A 17991-nucleotide genomic window follows, 5' to 3' on the forward strand; every position below is an offset into this window, starting at 1 on the left:
ACAATTGGCAATATTCTTAGCTCATGACAAGGATAAATTAAAAGTTTTCTAAACTCGAATAAGTAACCCTTTTAACTTATGTAAGTGTGACTCCTCAAAAATCGTACTTTCAAAAAGACTAGTGACTGTCATCAGTCTCTTGAAGCTGTCATCAATAGCAGGCATAATATTCAGGTGAAACAACTTTTAAGGAAAAAGAAAATTTTGTGAACATGTTGGTGACTTGGGGAAGATTGACCACAGGTAAGTCCTTCACCTTTACCATTACTCCTTCTTTATCTAATTGATGGAGATATCAGCATGTGCCAGAATCGGTCTCAAAACTGGGCACCTTAATGGTGGTCAAGTGCGAGGCCTGCAGCGCTGCCTGACTCAGTTCCCTGTCCAAGGACATGTCCGCTCCCTTCATGCATCCTTGGTGCTGTGGGACGACACGGATAAGGACAAGCCGAGTGATGAGTGCAAGCTCGAGCCTGAGGATGTCTGTGGGAAGGAAGAGGTTGTCGAGGAAAACGACAGTTGTGGAGACGAAAAGATGTCCGGTGACGGAGCCAAGAAACTGATGGGCAAGGGACGTGAAGGCGTCATTCATGCTGTCATCGGCCCCGTCGTCGATGTGTACTTCGAGGGCGACATTCCGGAGAATATGAATGCAATGGACGTGATTGACGCGCCGGTCGGACGTCTGGTGCTGGAGGTGGGGTACCTTTTTTGATTAGTATTCCAAATTTTAATTACTTTTCCTATTATTTCTATAACAGATTATAAATTTCAATAATTATGTTGTCTTTCCTTAACTAGGTTTTCCACCACTTGGGTAACAATGTGGTCCGCTGCGTTGCCATGGACTCCACGGAGGGTCTTCGACGCGGCCAGAAGGTGGTAGACACGGGTTACCCAATCCGTGTCCCCGTGGGTAACGCCGTCCTGGGTCGCATCCTCAACGTGGTGGGCGATCCTATCGACGACCGCGGCGAGATTAAGGCGGATAAGTACTCATTTATCCACAGTGAGGCTCCGGAGCTGGTTGACCTGACCGTCCACCCAGAGATCCTGGTCACGGGCATCAAGGTGATCGACCTGCTGGCCCCCTATGTCAAGGGTGGCAAGATCGGTTTGTTCGGCGGTGCCGGAGTAGGCAAGACGGTGCTCATCATGGAGCTGATCAACAACATGGCCAAATCCCACGGTGGCTACTCCGTGTTCGTAGGTGCAGGAGAACGCACCCGCGAGGGTAACGATCTCTACCACGAGATGATCGAGTCGAAAGTAATTTCCCTTGAGGACGACTCCTCGAAGGTGGTGCTGATTTTTGGCCAGATGAACGAGCCACCGGGCGCCCGTTCCCGAGTTGTGCTCACGGGACTGTCCATCGCCGAGTACTTCCGTGACATTGATGGCCAGGATGTGCTGCTCTTCATCGACAACATCTTCCGCTTTATCCAGGCAGGCTCTGAGGTGTCTGCCCTACTTGGCCGTATCCCCTCAGCGGTGGGTTATCAGCCCACCCTGGGTACCGACATGGGAAGCATGCAGGAGCGGATTACCAGCACCCGCAATGGCTCCATCACCTCTGTTCAGGCCGTCTATGTGCCCGCCGATGATCTCAGCGACCCGGCCCCGACGGCCACATTCGCTCACTTGGATGCCACCACCGTGCTGTCGCGTCCCATTGCCGAGTTGGGCATTTACCCAGCTGTGGATCCCCTGGACTCCTCCTCGCGCATCCTGGATCCCGACATCGTAGGAGAGGAGCACTACAATGTTGCCAGGGCCGTGCAAAAGACCCTGCAGGCCTACAAGTCGCTGCAGGACATTATCGCCATCCTAGGCATGGACGAGTTGTCCGAGGATGACAAGCTGACGGTGGCCAGGGCCCGCAAGATGCAGCGCTTCCTCTCGCAGCCCTTTCAAGTGGCCGAGGTCTTCACCGGCCATCCCGGCAAGCTGGTGCCGGTGGAGAAGACGATCGATGGCTTCAAGCGGCTTCTGAACGGAGAGTACGACGACATCCCAGAGATAGCCTTCTACATGGTGGGCGACGCAGAGGAAGTTCTGGCCAAGGCAACTCAACTGGCCTCCACCATGCAGCCGGATGCAGCTTCCAAAGGAAAGACAGGAGGGGAGAAGAAGGAGGCCAAACCGGAAAAAGGAAAGGAGGGAGAGGCCAAAGCGGATGAAGGACAGAAGGGAGAGGCAAAGGAGGATGAAGGGGAAAAGGAGAAACCACCAAAAGCAGAGGCAAAAAAAGATGACAAGAAGGATGACAAAGACACTCCCAAAAAGGACAAGTGATTTGATGCATAGTAGCCCTGAAAACTGAGAAATGATCAAATAAGTTGACTATTGGCTTTTCTCATTACTTATTTTAATATATTTAATTAATAAATATTACAACCATTTTTACATTATAATTTAATCCATAACTAAGCAAACCCTCGCAGATGGAAAACCATCTTTTCGACCTTCTCTTTGGTACTCGATACATGAAAAGGCAAACAAATTGCACTGTGATTTTTAACAGGTGCCTTATTTTATGTACAGAGCTATCAGAAGACAGCTAAACCAATTCTTCCAAACCATTTTTGCAATCTGCTGAGACAGCCGAAATCACTGTTTAGAAATAGAACTGGCCCAAAAATCATGTACAAGGAGAACAGTAGAAAAATTAGTTTAGAACCGGCCTTCTGCTACCTTCTGAACGCCTTGCACATGAAATGCGAGCAAGATCAAACAAATGGCTTTCCATCTGCCAAATAAATTAGGATCTGTTATGAATTTATTTATAAATTTAAAAGAATATTTGTGTTTTTAATCAATCATAACTCAATTTAAAAATGAGTAGTGAGAAAAGCCAATATTCAACTTATTTGATCACTTCTCAGTTTTCAGGGCTACTATCCATCAAATCACTTGTCCTTTTTGGGAGTGTCTTTGTCATCCTTCTTGTCATCTTTTTTTGCCTCTGCTTTTGGTGGTTTCTCCTTTTCCCCTTCATCCTCCTTTGCCTCTCCCTTCTGTCCTTCATCCGCTTTGGCCTCTCCCTCCTTTCCTTTTTCCGGTTTGGCCTCCTTCTTCTCCCCTCCTGTCTTTCCTTTGGAAGCTGCATCCGGCTGCATGGTGGAGGCCAGTTGAGTTGCCTTGGCCAGAACTTCCTCTGCGTCGCCCACCATGTAGAAGGCTATCTCTGGGATGTCGTCGTACTCTCCGTTCAGAAGCCGCTTGAAGCCATCGATCGTCTTCTCCACCGGCACCAGCTTGCCGGGATGGCCGGTGAAGACCTCGGCCACTTGAAAGGGCTGCGAGAGGAAGCGCTGCATCTTGCGGGCCCTGGCCACCGTCAGCTTGTCATCCTCGGACAACTCGTCCATGCCTAGGATGGCGATAATGTCCTGCAGCGACTTGTAGGCCTGCAGGGTCTTTTGCACGGCCCTGGCAACATTGTAGTGCTCCTCTCCTACGATGTCGGGATCCAGGATGCGCGAGGAGGAGTCCAGGGGATCCACAGCTGGGTAAATGCCCAACTCGGCAATGGGACGCGACAGCACGGTGGTGGCATCCAAGTGAGCGAATGTGGCCGTCGGGGCCGGGTCGCTGAGATCATCGGCGGGCACATAGACGGCCTGAACAGAGGTGATGGAGCCATTGCGGGTGCTGGTAATCCGCTCCTGCATGCTTCCCATGTCGGTACCCAGGGTGGGCTGATAACCCACCGCTGAGGGGATACGGCCAAGTAGGGCAGACACCTCAGAGCCTGCCTGGATAAAGCGGAAGATGTTGTCGATGAAGAGCAGCACATCCTGGCCATCAATGTCACGGAAGTACTCGGCGATGGACAGTCCCGTGAGCACAACTCGGGAACGGGCGCCCGGTGGCTCGTTCATCTGGCCAAAAATCAGCACCACCTTCGAGGAGTCGTCCTCAAGGGAAATTACTTTCGACTCGATCATCTCGTGGTAGAGATCGTTACCCTCGCGGGTGCGTTCTCCTGCACCTACGAACACGGAGTAGCCACCGTGGGATTTGGCCATGTTGTTGATCAGCTCCATGATGAGCACCGTCTTGCCTACTCCGGCACCGCCGAACAAACCGATCTTGCCACCCTTGACATAGGGGGCCAGCAGGTCGATCACCTTGATGCCCGTGACCAGGATCTCTGGGTGGACGGTCAGGTCAACCAGCTCCGGAGCCTCACTGTGGATAAATGAGTACTTATCCGCCTTGATCTCGCCGCGGTCGTCGATAGGATCGCCCACCACGTTGAGGATGCGACCCAGGACGGCGTTACCCACGGGGACACGGATTGGGTAACCCGTGTCTACCACCTTCTGGCCGCGTCGAAGACCCTCCGTGGAGTCCATGGCAACGCAGCGGACCACATTGTTACCCAAGTGGTGGAAAACCTAGTTAAGGAAAGACAACATAATTATTGAAATTTATAATCTGTTATAGAAATAATAGGAAAAGTAATTAAAATTTGGAATACTAATCAAAAAAGGTACCCCACCTCCAGCACCAGACGTCCGACCGGCGCGTCAATCACGTCCATTGCATTCATATTCTCCGGAATGTCGCCCTCGAAGTACACATCGACGACGGGGCCGATGACAGCATGAATGACGCCTTCACGTCCCTTGCCCATCAGTTTCTTGGCTCCGTCACCGGACATCTTTTCGTCTCCACAACTGTCGTTTTCCTCGACAACCTCTTCCTTCCCACAGACATCCTCAGGCTCGAGCTTGCACTCATCACTCGGCTTGTCCTTATCCGTGTCGTCCCACAGCACCAAGGATGCATGAAGGGAGCGGACATGTCCTTGGACAGGGAACTGAGTCAGGCAGCGCTGCAGGCCTCGCACTTGACCACCATTAAGGTGCCCAGTTTTGAGACCGATTCTGGCACATGCTGATATGGACTCCATCAATTAGATACAGAAGGAGTAATGGTAAAGGTGAAGGACTTACCTGTGGTCAATCTTCCCCAAGTCACCAACATGCTCAACAAATTTTCTTTTTCCTCCTTAAAAGTTGTTTCGCCTGAAAATTATTCCTGCTATTGATGACAGCTTCAAGAGACTGATGACAGTCACTAGTCTTTTTGAAAGATTTGTGGGTTGCGTTCTTTAATTACTGGGTTGCCGCCCATTTTTACGCAGCTAACTGGCTTTTAATTTAAAGAAAATATTAAATAATAAAAAATTATTATAAACTAAGAATTAAAAGCAAAAACGACCTCTGAAACTTATGGCGACACCTTATATTATTTATTAAATTTTAAATTACAATCATTTGGAAAATATAGGAGCCAGCATTCGAAGGATTTAAAAAAAAAAAAATAATTGCATTAGCATCGTTCTGAAAATGAGGAAATAGATCTTTAGATACGTTTTCACTTCAACATGCTTAAGGGTGGTCTATTGGTTGCCATGGCTACTGGAAGTGAAGAGCCGAAACGCAAACAAAGTGGCATTCACTGGAAATCTCTTAAAACATGGACGTGCTATCGCATTACAACTCGCCGGTGGTCGAATTTCCGGCTACTCAGCCGCTGGAGAGGCAATATGCTCTGGTCGACAACTGCACCGGCACTGATCCGTCGCCTCCTAGTCGGGACACCGCCACCGGAACGCAGGAGAAGCTGGATATGGCCACTCAAACGGAGCAAAGACTGTCAGTCAGCAGCAAAGATGTTGAGTACGATGAAAGAGCCCTGGCCAAGTGGCTGCGCCAGATATGCCCCATCGTGGAGAGGGAACTTATGAATCCTACACCGCTGATGGAGGATCTAACGATGAGCCAGTGCCGGTTGGAGGAGGAACTGCAAGTGTTCACCTACCAAAAGCTGGCCATGGGTGGAGCAGAAAACTCACAGGGCCTGGCCATCTGGTTGAGCGTGCACACCAACAATGCTCCTGTCCTGGTGGCCACAACCGTGGCTCCTCACGACGACTGGTGTGAGCATGTGGACCAGCAGCTGAAGCTCTTCGTTCCACAAAGGATGTCCCATGGAAGCTATGTGTTCTTTAGCGAAGCCAAAAGTGTATCGCTGAAGTCTTGCCTGCAAAGTCTTTGCACGAATCCCTTCAACAAGAATATGTTTGCCGGTTCCACGATGGATGGCGAGCTCTTCGTCTGGCTGTATGAACAGGCTAGAGGCTCTGGCGGTGATGGCAGCGTGGACATTAAGCAGCTTCACAGTGTGTCCTCTGCCCAAGGAGCGGCTGTGGCGTTGGACTGGCCCCGGGAACATTTACTGATGGCCTGCTATGCCAACGGAAGTGTTCGCCGCTGGGACTTGAGTAGGCAGATGTATTTGGACTGGGAGTGAGTATGAGATGGGTATGGTGTCTGCGGTATTAATGGATCCCCAATTAATGTATCTCTCCAGGTACTCCTTGCCAGCCACTGTTACCTCGGAGCCTACAGCCATGGTTGCTTTGGGGATTGACGACTTTGTGCTGGGCACTAACGATGGAGGGATCTATCGGTGTTGGGGCACTGGACGCCAAATCCAACTTTTGGCTCTTAGGCAGCATCGGTTTATGGTTTCAACACTCCTTCGCATCGAGATGGGGGGTAACCAGTTCGTCCTCAGCTGCGATCTCAGCGGCCAGGCCTTCTATCATGACCTGCGACTCACAGATGAGGTAATGACACATCCTTTAATTAACCATTAACTCAGCTTAATTCCTTACTTTCCAGGATATGTCACAGGTAATAGTGCAGATTCCCTTGCCTTTCAAGAACGTCATCGCATGCAGCCGGGATGGCAACATCATATACTGTCCTGCCAGCGATGGAGCCCTCGAGTACTACAGGGTGAGCGATGGTGCCCAGGCACATGTCACGGGAGCATTGCGCGGAAAGGGAAGCATCATCCGGAGTAGTGATAATGGGTAAGTCGTACATAGTTTAAGGGATCTATTTGAACTTAGGTTAATTCGTTTCCAGATGCTGGCTAATCACAGGCCTGTACGGCGACGAGTTCCAAATCTTCTACGTGGAACGTTAAGGAGTCACGCTACAATAAATACTAAATGTCGCGAATGTAGATATAATATCAATAGGATCAGTTTTTGAAATAATCGCTTATATTTGCATTGACTGCTTAATGTTAATGTGTACGGTTTCGTCATCTTCTCTTAGGATTGCTATTTACACGAGTTTATTTTAAAATTTCTCCAGATCTCTAACAAATACCACATGTAGATATAGACTATATATATTTTCTTTTATATAAACAAGACTTTCTTTGTGTATAATTTCAAAAAAACAAAATGCAGAGAAGAACTTAAAGCCATTTTGATAATATTGCATTTAAAAAAGTGTCTCTTTTTTGGGGATCTCCATAAAATAAAAGAATCTCTACGTACTCTTTTATCCGCAGGCTTGTGGTGTCGTGGTGGACATGTATAAAATAATGTGTGTTGCGTACGAGTGTTTACAAAGACGTAATTACAAAATGGCCAGCCTTTATAGCCACTTGCCTAGCGTAATAAATAAATTATACAATTAACATTAACGAGATATATGCGATATATGTATAAATATATAATAGAACTGCACACACAATTTTGCTAAATCTCTCACGCCCAATCTGCTAGCTTCAGTCCGTTCATTCCGTTCACTCCACACATCGTTCTACTTTTCACTTAAGCCTAGATTGCAATCTGCATTTTGCACATATCAAATATAGTTGGTTTCGCGATAATAATAATAACTAGAAGCGGCGGATTGGCTGATGATAAATTCAGTTGAAGAGCACCGTATTGGGGTCTTCGTTATCCATCTGCTTAACGTGCCGCAGAACATCCTTCTTGGTAATTACACCGAGCAGGCGACTGCAAAAATTAAATGTTGTGGTCATTTGGTTCTGTTTCCAGGCAGCACACACTCACCCGTTGTGTGTCACTAGTGTCTGGCGCAGTCCCAGCTTACGGAACATGTCCACCACCGTTTCCATTGGCGTTTGATCCGTCACCGTGATCGGCGCCATGTCCAAGATTTTCTTTAGCTTAAGGGGCTGCGGGCCCAGGTTTTGAGTGGGCTGAGTAGAAGTAAATAATACTATGGAGCTGCTGCTAATACCCTCGATAAGACGTTTGGCATTGCCTGGAATGGAGAACCTCCGGTTAATAGCGAAAAATCTAGCTTAAGGAGCAGTGAGACACTTACCTATGGCCAAGTTCAGGTCCCTACGCAAGACGAAGCCCACCAAGTATTGATTCTCACGGGACACTACAACCGGATAGCCGTTGTGTTCCGTTTCCTTAAGCAGGTTTTCCACATCGTCCACCGTCATGGAGTCTTGGGTGATGACATTCAGGGTTTCATTACGTCTGAAAAGTAAATGGTTGTAAATATAGGAAGATCGGGTTCCTGTATTCCTTTATCTTTACTCACTTTGGCTGCATAACATCCGCTGCCAGGGTTGTGTGCGCAAACTCCTCCTTGCTGTCAAGGAACGGATAACCATTCAACGCAATGTGTGCATCGTAAATGCCCTGCCTGCCCAGAGCATCGCCCACCCACTTGGAGGCCATGGCAGCCGCCATCAGTGGCACAATATATCTCACTCCGCCCGTCAGCTCGAACATGATCACCACCAGGGAGACCGTCATGCGTGTGACACCGCCCAGAACAGCTGCCGCACCCACCACTGCATACAATCCAGGTGTGATTAGATTGCTGTCCGCACACTCGCCGGTAAAGAACCAGATGTTCGGGTAACTGTACGCAAACTGTTCCACGCCAATGCCTACGATGCGGCCCATGATAGCGCCCAGCAGCAGTGACGGAATAAACAGACCCGCCGGCACTTTCATGCCAAAAGTGAAGATTGTCAGCGCTAGCTTCAGGATAAAGGTGAGCATCAGCAGCCAAATGGAGCTGTATACGCCGGGGCCAGGCTCTGTGACCTCAATGATGCTATTGCCCATCGTTATGTTCATGCGCTTATACTCGCTGAAAGAAAGTAATGTAAAAATGAAATGGGATCCTTTAAAAAGAATTGGAAATATTTGAAACCCACCACAACGGATTGGTGACATCGCCGGGAGAGCATTTGCTGACCAACAGGAAGATCAGCTCGTTCATGTTCATGCGGGTGAAGGGGTTTGGATAACAGATGATGCCAGTGACCAGCGTCACGAAAAGCACCTCCATGACGGGATACTGGCCCAACTTGCTAAACTTCCTGTAGCGGCACCACCACAAATTCGCCTTGATGAAGAACGTACCGATCACACCCTGAAAATTTAACAAAAACAGTAAACAGTAAAAAGTTTCTAAAAAAAAATGTTAACAAATCAGCCTTACCCCCATTATTCCCAAGAAAACAAAGGGAATGAGCTCGAAAAAGATCCACGGCTTGTTGTATTCCACAAAGAAAAGCACGGAATGCTCATTGCCAAAGGGAGTCAGCGACCGCAGAACGAATGCGGCGATCAGGGCACAAAAGAAGGACCGCCACAACGTTTTCAGCGGAAAGTAGTAGGATACCTCCTCCAACGAGAACAGAACTCCTCCAATGGGGGCTCCGAACGCCACCGAAACGCCAGCCGCCGCTGCTGCCGATAGAATCTCGCGCTTCTTGGCCTCGTTCCTTCCATATTTGGGGAAAACGTGCGAGAATATGTTGCCAATACAGCTCGCAATATGGACCATAGGTCCCTCTTTGCCCAGCGTGAGGCCAGCGGACACGGAGAGCATAAGGCCCACTGATTTGATCAGCAGCGTCCATTTGCCCAAATAGCCGCGTATGATGAAGCCCGACAAGATGGTCTTGATCTCCGGTATACCCGATCCGCAGGCGTAAGGGGCGAACATCCGCACCAGCGAGGCGCTGAGAGATGCAAACAGCAATGCCCACAGCACATACCAGATATACGCAACGATATACGGTCCAGTGCCATTACGATCCAGACCAAAGATCTCCGGCCAGGTCTTCCACTGTCGAAAGAGAAAGCCACAGATCAAATTATTTACTTTTGGAAGCCATTAAGGCAGCTTTCAACTTACCGTCGAGCAGTTGCCTTCCTCAAAGACTGATTGCTTGGCTGGGTAACAGCACTGCTCTCGATTAAACCAAAATGCGGGCGGACAAATGCCATGCTTCAGGTCGGACATCCAACTGGCGCCAATGTCCACCATGCCGGCCACACAGCCAGCGGCAATGCCGACCAGTAGGACGCACAGCCACCCAGATCCGGCATCAATGGAGCCCTGTAAGCACAATTTATCAATTAGAGGACCTTATTTGGAATATCGAGCAGCTTCTTACCTTTATCAGATCCCACAGCGAGTCCTGTCGCTTCTTGACTATGTACCGATGTCGCATGCGGTCGCGGGCAATGTCCCGCTGCCAGTCGATGGTATGGAAATCCTCATACTGACCAATGCCTGGAATATCATCCTGCACATCCGAGGAACCATAGAAGGAGAGTGCTCCTAAAGATAAAAACAAAAGCACATATATTATTTCCATTTTGACAAGGTAAACTTGGATTCTTCATGTTCGTTAGCAATGATCAAAGTTCACTTTAGTTTTTCACTTACACGTGGATACTGGGAGACTCGATATTAATTTCTTGATTTACTTGATTGTTTCTTATGGCTAATGGCATCGTATTTTTTCCTGGCAATTTCTTACGACTCTATCAACAGAGAGTATCATTCCCCGACTTGAGCTCCATTTGCTTACTTTTATAAGTATTGATTGGCCTTAGCGCTGCGCTAACATCATTATTCGGCTGCGATCGAGTTTATATATGTGAATTAGTGTATTTACCCAACACATTCATACAATACGTTTAATTTTCATTCAAATAAACAGCTCTTACAGCTGGTTCGTCGCCTAATATAATGAATTAGCATCACGTGAGTAAACTATAGGGCACTGTGTTTACCTATCGTGCATTTACTCTTTGTCCAAACAGGGAATTGATTCCCCTGAAGCCGCAATTATGCACATATGTCTGATTACTAATGATCGTGGATATTAATTGAATTGAATTCCCCACTTGGAGCAAGTACAGCTGTGTGCCACGCCACCGAATGAGCGGAGTGGTGCCGAGGTGACGTCGCGGCATAGCAGAACTCATATGATCATGATCTTGATTAACACCGCAGACAGACGCTTTGCGCAATGGGATCTCGATCTCTCGCTCTCTCACTTCTGAACTCACCGTCCATGGGATCGCCGAAGGCACTGTGAGTTGGCACATGCTGGTGATGGTGATGCTGGTGCATTGTTCGCTGGCTGTGGCCACCTGAGTGTCCAAACTCTCGCTCTGTATCCGATTCGGTGCCCGTTTCCCGGTGATAGCCGCTGCTGCTTCCGCCACCTCCTCCGACGCCGCCACCGATCACATCGCCCGGACTGGAGCGCGGTGTGATGTCAATCATATCCTCCTCGTCTGTGCCCGCCGTCGCTGTCAGCGAAGTGGTCAGTTTGGAGTGCTGCGCCAGCGGGTGGTCGTGGAAGGTACCGTCGCTGTCGCCCGCCGCTCCGTTCGTGTGGCCGTTCGACTGGAAGAGAGAAAATAACGGAACCCGAATCAGATATCAGATATGGCTCTTGGGGATCACTGTGGGCTCTCTGGGCGCTTTGTTTATGCATTGAAACTGATAAGATTAGAATCGGCATAATGTACACACATCTGTACGTGAAATTGTGAATAATTCCCAGCATTTCCGCCCCCTTGTGCCAGATGTTTGTGGATTCCGGATAATGTAATTGTTCGAACGAATGAAAATTTTGCTTAGCAGTAAGCTGGGCTAATCTGTGGTGCGTAAATATCTGGTTCTCAAGCGATTAGTCAACTCCAAGAGTTGAAGTAGAAATGGAACTGTTTTCTAATTACGAATACTTGTAGCATTTTTTAAAGAAACATTTAAACAAGAGATATCCTCGCCAAAGACACCTATTTTATTTCACATTTATTAATAAATTCACCCACAAATTAAGACCTTTTCAATCGACGTGTTTTTGTGCGTAATGTGAAGTTGATGGGGTTAAGCCCACCTGGGCTTATCACGTATGTGGGTTGCGTACCTTTTTCATCACCGTCTGGTAGGCGGTTATGTAGCTGTTGCCCTCCGCCGCAGCCTCTCTGCTGCCCTTTAGCGGAAACTTTTCCATCCTGTCCCTGTCCTGCTGCTGCTCTACGCGTTTAATTATTTAGCTATTTCAATTATTCACCAATTTTTGTTGCGTTTTGCGTTGCAGTCGGGGCAGCGCAGCGACCAGAGGCAGCGCAGTAGCAGCGCAGCGAGCGCACGTCACTAAGTACAAACACACTAACAGTTGTTGGCCCGTCACTTCACTTTCTTTCCATTTTACTCGATTTGGAGGTGTGCACTCGCGTTGGCATTGAGACGGCTCGAACAGGTATTTTAATCACTTATATAGTACACATTTCATTGGCAAAGTTTTTGTGTGCGAATATTTTATTTGCAAAAATCACTTTCAGTGTGACCAGAATTTTGGCTGAAAAATGAATCGATAACTCAACAATCGATAATTGATCTTTCAAAAAATATCCCGTCTGGGAAATATACTTGTTATTCAAAGGGAAATAACGGTGCATTTGATATAAATTATATTTGAAATTATCGGAAATAACGGTCCATTTAATATTATTGTATTTCACACTTTCCCGATTCCGGACTTGGCCAGTATTATTCAACCAAGTTCATATTTTGACGGTTCCGCCACCTGGCCACTCTGGTCCCCGAATTTGTTTACGCCGTACACATAGTACGGATTTTTCGGTTGGGCCCAACAACAACTGCACAGCGCGCCAGCATAAACAACGAGAGTGAGATGGCCGGCTTTGTGGCGGTGCACACGGGTTTGTATACACGGATCCGCCCCGGCGAACGGCCAGATGATTGATGGGCGCCGTTCGTTTTCAGGGGCTGGCAACTGCATCGACGAGACCAAGTACCAGCGGGTGATCAAGGAGGCATGCATGCGGGCCACGGACATACTGCGCAGCGGCGGCTCCGCCGTGGACGCCTGCGAGGCGGCTATCGTACGGCTGGAGAACTGCGGCTACACGAATGCCGGCTTTGGCTCCAATCTCTGCCTGGACGGATCCGTGCAGTGCGACGCGGCTATTATGGACGGGTCGACGCTCAACTTCGGTGCCTGCACGAACGTCAGCAGGGTAAAAAACCCCATCCAGTTGGCTCGGCGCATCTGCGACGCCCAGGGCAGTCCACAGCTATTAGAGCGCATTCCGCCGATGATTCTCGCCGGCACTGGAGCCGAACGGTATGCCGATGAGGTGGGCTGCTCGATGGTGGATCCCTCCGTTATGATTTCTTCGAAGGCCAAGTTCCAGTTCAATCACTACAAGAGCAAATACGATATGGTGGTGAACTGCAGATCGGCCAAGGCGGCCTCGGAGGAGCCGGTGCCAGTGCCTGAGCCCGGCGCCGAAGTGGAGCTAGCGGCCGCCCTAGACACCGTGGGGGCTGTGTGCGTCGATGGAGCCGGAAACACTGCAGCGGGCTGCAGCTCTGGCGGCATACTGCTCAAGGTTCCCGGCAGGGTGGGCCAGGCGGCCACTTATGGGGCCGGCTGCTGGGCCACCGATACAGATAAGTTGGCCGTCGCTACCTGCACAACCGGTAACGGTGAGTACCTGATGAAAACGCTCCTTGCCAGAGAGATCTGCAACGGAGCCTTCAGCAACGACTGCGCAGTGACGAGTCTGCACCGGACGTTCAAGCAAAAGTTCCTCGACTCTCCGCTGCTGCCCCGGCAGCAGGATCTCTATGCCGGGGCCCTGACCCTGCTCTACTCACCGGGCCAGAGCAGCGGCGAGGTGATGTGGAGCCACACGACACAGTCCTTCTGCGTGGGCTACATGGGGACCTCGCAACGGGCGCCAAAGGTTCGTACTCAGGCATAGCCGCCAGCAGCCACACATCATCCATCATATCCCATTCGTTTCCCGTGTGTATTCTTCTTGCAGTTTGTGCACTCGCTGCTGCCCACGTACAGCGTCCCAGGCCGATCGTGCGTCGTCAATGGCCAGAATTTCCATTTGCGCATTTAGATGTGGGCCGGACTGGGCTGGCTGGCCAACCAACTAACTAGCCGCAGTGTCTGGCTGAACCGGACCGCCTGCATCCCCCTTATCCGCGGCGCATCTGCAATTCATTTGATTTAATGTTTAATTGCCGCGACAATCGCTGCCAATGCTATATGGTGGCTATATGACAGCCGGCGCCGGAGGAGGCAGGGCTTTGTCTTTGGCGAAATATTAAGATAATTAAGCGAAAACTTTTATTGTAAATTCTCTCGTAGAACGTAAGTCAGAGCTGTGTTTGTGTACGTACGTACTGCTAGCAATGAAATAGGATTTTTCAAATGTGTGGCTTCCCCCTTGCTCCGTCGCTCCGTTGAACTGCCGTGTGCGCTAGATAAATCAACCGGCGGCATGCTAGTCGGAATATCATATTCGAGTGGGGGCATATGTTTGTATCCGTATGTATATTTAGACGCGGTGACGTGTGTGTGCATCTGTGTGCCGCCGATGTCCAAGTGTTTACGGCCATCAATGTACAGAACATAACCCATTAATTTAGACGACAGAGCAAAAGAAGCCGCAGCATGCACACACAATATCAAGGTCTCGAGAATATGATTTGATTATTTCGAAAATGCTTTTACTTTTAGCGTAAACCAATGATTGTAAATACAAACATATACTTATGACGCGAACTGTTCTAAACACATTCGCTCGTATTCACTTGCGGCCAATAATCCAATATCCAATGGTATTTCATGGCATATATGTATATTTATTGCTACACATCTCGAGGCTTTCCCAGAACCCCATTTAATGCCCAACTACATAGCCCCCTCCCTCCCAAGCAAGAGCAAATGTGAGTTCCATTAGCTAATGATTTATACTGCCTAAGATCGTGTCCCTGACTGTAGTCATATGTATTTAAGAGCTTAGGATCGTAGCCATAACTAATCGAGCATGTAACTTAATTTTTTATTATGATTTATAATTTTACTAAATGCTAATTAAAGATGTTTATATGTCGGCATAATGATTTTAATTTAACCACAATATTTAAAGGCATATAGAAGCACTCCATTCGGGACTTTTATATGTTTTTGAAACATAACAAGTCGGTTGATAATACATATAAATTTTGGTAAGTCCAAGCAAAAACTTAGTCACGTTTTGGGCTAAAATAATACTAGGAAATGTTTGAAAGCCATTATTTATTTTATGGAGGCTATATAGATATATACATATTTCAGAAGTACTTGTTTACTTCTAAAGATTGGCTTAGGAAGCAGTAGTAGGAGCATTAGTTGGAGCATCAGTAGGAGCATCGGTAGGAGCATCAGTAGGAGCATCGGTAGGAGCATTAGTTGGAGCATCAGTAGGAGCATCGGTAGGAGCATCAGTAGGAGCATCGGTAGGAGCATTAGTTGGAGCATCAGTAGGAGCATCGGTAGGAGCATCAGTAGGAGCATCGGTAGGAGCATTCGTTGGAGCATCAGTTGGAGCATTCGTTGGGGCATCAGTAGGAGCATTCGTTGGAGCATTGGAAGGAGCATTCGTTGGAGCATCAGTAGGTGCATTAGTTGGGTCATTAGTAGGAGCATTCGTTGGGGCATCGGTAGGAGCATTCGTTGGAGCATTGGAAGGAGCATTCGTTGGAGCATTCGTTGGGGCATCAGTAGGAGCATTCGTTGGGGCATCGGTAGGAGCATTCGTTGGAGCATTGGAAGGAGCATTCGTTGGAGCATCAGTAGGTGCATTAGTTGGGTCATTAGTAGGAGCATTCGTTGGGGCATCGGTAGGAGCATTCGTTGGAGCATTGGAAGGAGCATTCGTTGGAGCATCAGTAGGTGCATTAGTTGGGGCATCAGTAGGAGCATTCGTTGAACCATCAGAAGGTGCGTTAGTTGGAGCATCCGTGGAAGAAGTGGGAGCATTCGATGGAGCATCCGTGCTAGAAGTGGGATCATCAGTAGGACCACCGCTTGGAGCAACAGTAGAGGTAGAAGTGGTGGTATCCGAGCAGCTGACGGGACGTGACACCACACAGCTGCCGATGCTCACATCGAAGAAAGGCCTGGAGGCGGCACAACTCATGTAGATGGACACCCAGTTGTCAGTGCCAGATTTTTGGCAGTACAGATAACTGTTGCACGTGGAGTCGTCGTAATTTCGAGTGTAGAAATAATTTGGACTGGAACTGGGCTCCGCATCCCTGCAGGCCTGTTGCCTCTGGTCGGCACTGGGCGTTGTCGTCGGCGCTGCTGTAGTAGTAATCGGCTGGTAGACACTGTTGGTGCACGTCGCCTCCATACCCACCTAAAAGCGGAACAAAGATTATTCCAAACTTAAATGTGCGAAATTGAGAATACTTACATAATCGGCAGCACAAGTGGGCACACATAGAGTCCCAAAAAGACTCAAAGAATCGATAATGCAAACCTCATCTGCGTCGCAGCTATACACAGTGGAGGTAATGAGGTCCCCGCTGGAGGAGCACCGTGCAAACTGAGTGCTGCTGACACAGGAGAACTTGGCATCTGTCGCACATACTTGACACTGGGCACCATTTCCGCCCGAGGTTCCACATACGTCCAGGACTGAGGTGCCATCCACCTGGGAGCTAGCCACACAGACATCTCCGGAATTTGAGCAAACGGTGCCCGTGGGACAATTCACGATATCTCCAAAGGCAGCATTTTCTGGGATTAAGGAAGGAAATCCATATTATACGTAAAGTTTTAGCGTCTACAATTGTTTCCAGGACTCACTCATGCAATTCTGATACGAGGTCTGGTTGTGGCAGTAGACAGCGTTGTCCGCCTGGCACTCCTGGCAGGTCTGGGCGCCCACAAGGGCTAGGAGAGAAGCCACTATGGCTATGGTCGCTGTAATCCTCAGCATGTTCCTTCGAAACTAAACGCGTTGATGTTGTCTAAAGTAAACTATAAACTGATATGATCTCGGGTTGCGATCTGCTGTCTTATATAGCGGGAAGATTCGCTTTGCAGAAATCATTTTCCGCGGAAACCTTCATCTGTTTATGGGTATATTAGTTGATAATATTACTTATCAGATTTGGAGCTCTCCGTCGCTGTTAAATGTAAATCCTCCCTAATAAAGTAAGATATTAAAGGTAAGAGGTGCCGTCGCATATCAGCTATTGACAGCAGTTTGTTTTTGCCTAAAAGTCTTATAAAAGGTACTTTAATATGGACTTTGAAGGTTAAAAGCCATTTCTCTGGGGCTTGACTCATGTTCTTCGTAATTCGGGACTCCAAACTTGTATTATACAATTCTTATTACTTTGTTTTTGGGGTATTATATTATAAAACTTTTGTTTATGGAAACATTTTCAAGGTGCTCCTAGTGTTGTTTACTTTTTAATATATATGTACATAAATACACACCGATATAATATTTAAATAAAAAGTTTTACTACGAACAATAAGGAATAAGAATACGTAGGAATTTCAAGGATATCCTGATTATGCCTTTCTCTAAGTGCAGTCAATTGGCTAAGTTCATCATAGTATATCTTGGGTGAGTTGCACGAAAGGAATACGGTTTTATAATCATTTCCAACTAGCTCACGGTACAGGTAACTCCGGCAGGTGACATCGTCGGTGGATCATAAAGGCTTCTGGAGACACTGCCCTACTTACTCATGCAATTTTGATAAAAGGTCTGAATGTGACAATAGACATCATTGGCGCCTGACACTCCTGGCAGTTCTGGGCAGCAGTTAAACCCAAGCCACAAGATATAACAAGTAATATCTGTAAGATCCTTTTCATCCTTTCCTTTCCTGACTCAATTAAATAAGAAATCAAGTGCTTTCGGTTACAAAAACTGCTCAAATGTGACATGGCCTCCAGCCACTGCATGTTTCTTTTATACATAACAGACCATCCGAAGTTAAAGCTGTGCAGACTATTTTTGGAAATCATTAA

At 48.1% G+C, this 17991-nt stretch overlaps 6 protein-coding genes across 7 annotated transcripts; 3 read left to right on the plus strand and 3 right to left on the minus strand.

Moving 5' to 3' along the window:
- Positions 1-127: 127 nt before the first annotated feature.
- Positions 128-2414, plus strand: LOC110190530 (ATP synthase subunit beta, mitochondrial-like). Its single transcript, XM_020961076.2, has 3 exons — positions 128-243; positions 300-697; positions 802-2414. Exons 1-3 carry the CDS (start codon positions 213-215, stop codon positions 2293-2295), a joined length of 1923 nt encoding a protein of 640 aa, XP_020816735.2. The 5' UTR covers positions 128-212; the 3' UTR covers positions 2296-2414.
- Positions 2415-2778: 364 nt separating this feature from the next.
- Positions 2779-5104, minus strand: LOC110190531 (ATP synthase subunit beta, mitochondrial-like). The gene is made up of 3 exons (XM_020961077.2): positions 4965-5104; positions 4508-4905; positions 2779-4403 (listed from the first exon to the last, which is right to left on the minus strand). The coding sequence occupies exons 1-3, from the start codon at positions 4993-4995 to the stop codon at positions 2910-2912; spliced, it is 1923 nt and encodes a 640-aa protein (XP_020816736.1). The 5' UTR covers positions 4996-5104; the 3' UTR covers positions 2779-2909.
- LOC110190532 (uncharacterized) lies at positions 5017-7313 on the plus strand. Its single transcript, XM_020961078.2, has 4 exons — positions 5017-6323; positions 6388-6646; positions 6702-6895; positions 6951-7313. Exons 1-4 carry the CDS (start codon positions 5491-5493, stop codon positions 7009-7011), a joined length of 1347 nt encoding a protein of 448 aa, XP_020816737.2. The 5' UTR covers positions 5017-5490; the 3' UTR covers positions 7012-7313.
- ClC-c (chloride channel protein 3) lies at positions 7069-12964 on the minus strand. Of its 2 annotated transcripts, XM_020961075.2 has the most exons (10): positions 12055-12964; positions 11186-11528; positions 10282-10448; positions 10020-10223; positions 9318-9950; positions 9031-9248; positions 8403-8963; positions 8175-8338; positions 7898-8111; positions 7069-7840 (listed from the first exon to the last, which is right to left on the minus strand). In XM_020961075.2, exons 1-10 carry the CDS (start codon positions 12139-12141, stop codon positions 7750-7752), a joined length of 2682 nt encoding a protein of 893 aa, XP_020816734.2. In that variant the 5' UTR covers positions 12142-12964; the 3' UTR covers positions 7069-7749. The 2 variants fall into 2 exon arrangements, with proteins under 2 accessions (XP_020816734.2, XP_086689265.1); XM_086833139.1 differs by lacking the exons at positions 11186-11528; positions 12055-12964 and adding an exon at positions 10557-10890.
- On the plus strand, positions 12566-15074 carry Tasp1 (Taspase 1). The gene is made up of 3 exons (XM_020961079.2): positions 12566-12853; positions 12918-13903; positions 13985-15074. Exons 1-3 carry the CDS (start codon positions 12826-12828, stop codon positions 14066-14068), a joined length of 1098 nt encoding a protein of 365 aa, XP_020816738.2. The 5' UTR covers positions 12566-12825; the 3' UTR covers positions 14069-15074.
- On the minus strand, positions 15064-17079 carry LOC110190732 (uncharacterized). The gene is made up of 3 exons (XM_086833140.1): positions 16810-17079; positions 16415-16740; positions 15064-16357 (listed from the first exon to the last, which is right to left on the minus strand). The coding sequence occupies exons 1-3, from the start codon at positions 16940-16942 to the stop codon at positions 15320-15322; spliced, it is 1497 nt and encodes a 498-aa protein (XP_086689266.1). The 5' UTR covers positions 16943-17079; the 3' UTR covers positions 15064-15319.
- Positions 17080-17991: the final 912 nt, after the last annotated feature.

This window comes from Drosophila serrata, unplaced genomic scaffold, assembly GCF_035046125.1.
Source record: "Drosophila serrata isolate PLE 108 unplaced genomic scaffold, ASM3504612v1 contig_272, whole genome shotgun sequence".
Classification (NCBI taxonomy): domain Eukaryota; kingdom Metazoa; phylum Arthropoda; class Insecta; order Diptera; family Drosophilidae; genus Drosophila; species Drosophila serrata.

Excerpts from the sequence above, each read along its gene's own strand:
- LOC110190530 (XM_020961076.2), top strand. The coding sequence starts at position 213 with ATGTTGGTGACTTGGGGAAGATTGACCACAG. Across the intron at positions 244-299 it reads TTGGGGAAGATTGACCACAG|CATGTGCCAGAATCGGTCTC; the intron begins GTAAGTCCTTCA and ends TGGAGATATCAG. Across the intron at positions 698-801 it reads TCGGACGTCTGGTGCTGGAG|GTTTTCCACCACTTGGGTAA; the intron begins GTGGGGTACCTT and ends TTCCTTAACTAG.
- LOC110190532 (XM_020961078.2), top strand. The coding sequence starts at position 5,491 with ATGGACGTGCTATCGCATTACAACTCGCCGGTGGTCGAATTTCCGGCT. Across the intron at positions 6,647-6,701 it reads ACCTGCGACTCACAGATGAG|GATATGTCACAGGTAATAGT; the intron begins GTAATGACACAT and ends CTTACTTTCCAG. Across the intron at positions 6,896-6,950 it reads ATCCGGAGTAGTGATAATGG|ATGCTGGCTAATCACAGGCC; the intron begins GTAAGTCGTACA and ends ATTCGTTTCCAG.
- Tasp1 (XM_020961079.2), top strand. The coding sequence starts at position 12,826 with ATGGCCGGCTTTGTGGCGGTGCACACGG. Across the intron at positions 12,854-12,917 it reads CTTTGTGGCGGTGCACACGG|GGGCTGGCAACTGCATCGAC; the intron begins GTTTGTATACAC and ends GTTCGTTTTCAG. Across the intron at positions 13,904-13,984 it reads CCTCGCAACGGGCGCCAAAG|TTTGTGCACTCGCTGCTGCC; the intron begins GTTCGTACTCAG and ends TTCTTCTTGCAG.
- ClC-c (XM_020961075.2), bottom strand. The coding sequence starts at position 12,141 with ATGGAAAAGTTTCCGCTAAAGGGCAGCAGAGAGGCTGCGGCGGAGGGC. Across the intron at positions 11,529-12,054 it reads ACCAGACGGTGATGAAAAAG|TCGAACGGCCACACGAACGG; the intron begins GTACGCAACCCA and ends TCTCTCTTCCAG. Across the intron at positions 9,249-9,317 it reads TTTTCTTGGGAATAATGGGG|GGTGTGATCGGTACGTTCTT; the intron begins GTAAGGCTGATT and ends TTAAATTTTCAG.
- LOC110190732 (XM_086833140.1), bottom strand. The coding sequence starts at position 16,942 with ATGCTGAGGATTACAGCGACCATAGCCATAGTGGCTTCTCTCCTAGCC. Across the intron at positions 16,741-16,809 it reads CTCGTATCAGAATTGCATGA|AAAATGCTGCCTTTGGAGAT; the intron begins GTGAGTCCTGGA and ends CCTTAATCCCAG. Across the intron at positions 16,358-16,414 it reads CCACTTGTGCTGCCGATTAT|GTGGGTATGGAGGCGACGTG; the intron begins GTAAGTATTCTC and ends TTCCGCTTTTAG.
- LOC110190531 (XM_020961077.2), bottom strand. The coding sequence starts at position 4,995 with ATGTTGGTGACTTGGGGAAGATTGACCACAG. Across the intron at positions 4,906-4,964 it reads TTGGGGAAGATTGACCACAG|CATGTGCCAGAATCGGTCTC; the intron begins GTAAGTCCTTCA and ends AGTCCATATCAG. Across the intron at positions 4,404-4,507 it reads TCGGACGTCTGGTGCTGGAG|GTTTTCCACCACTTGGGTAA; the intron begins GTGGGGTACCTT and ends TTCCTTAACTAG.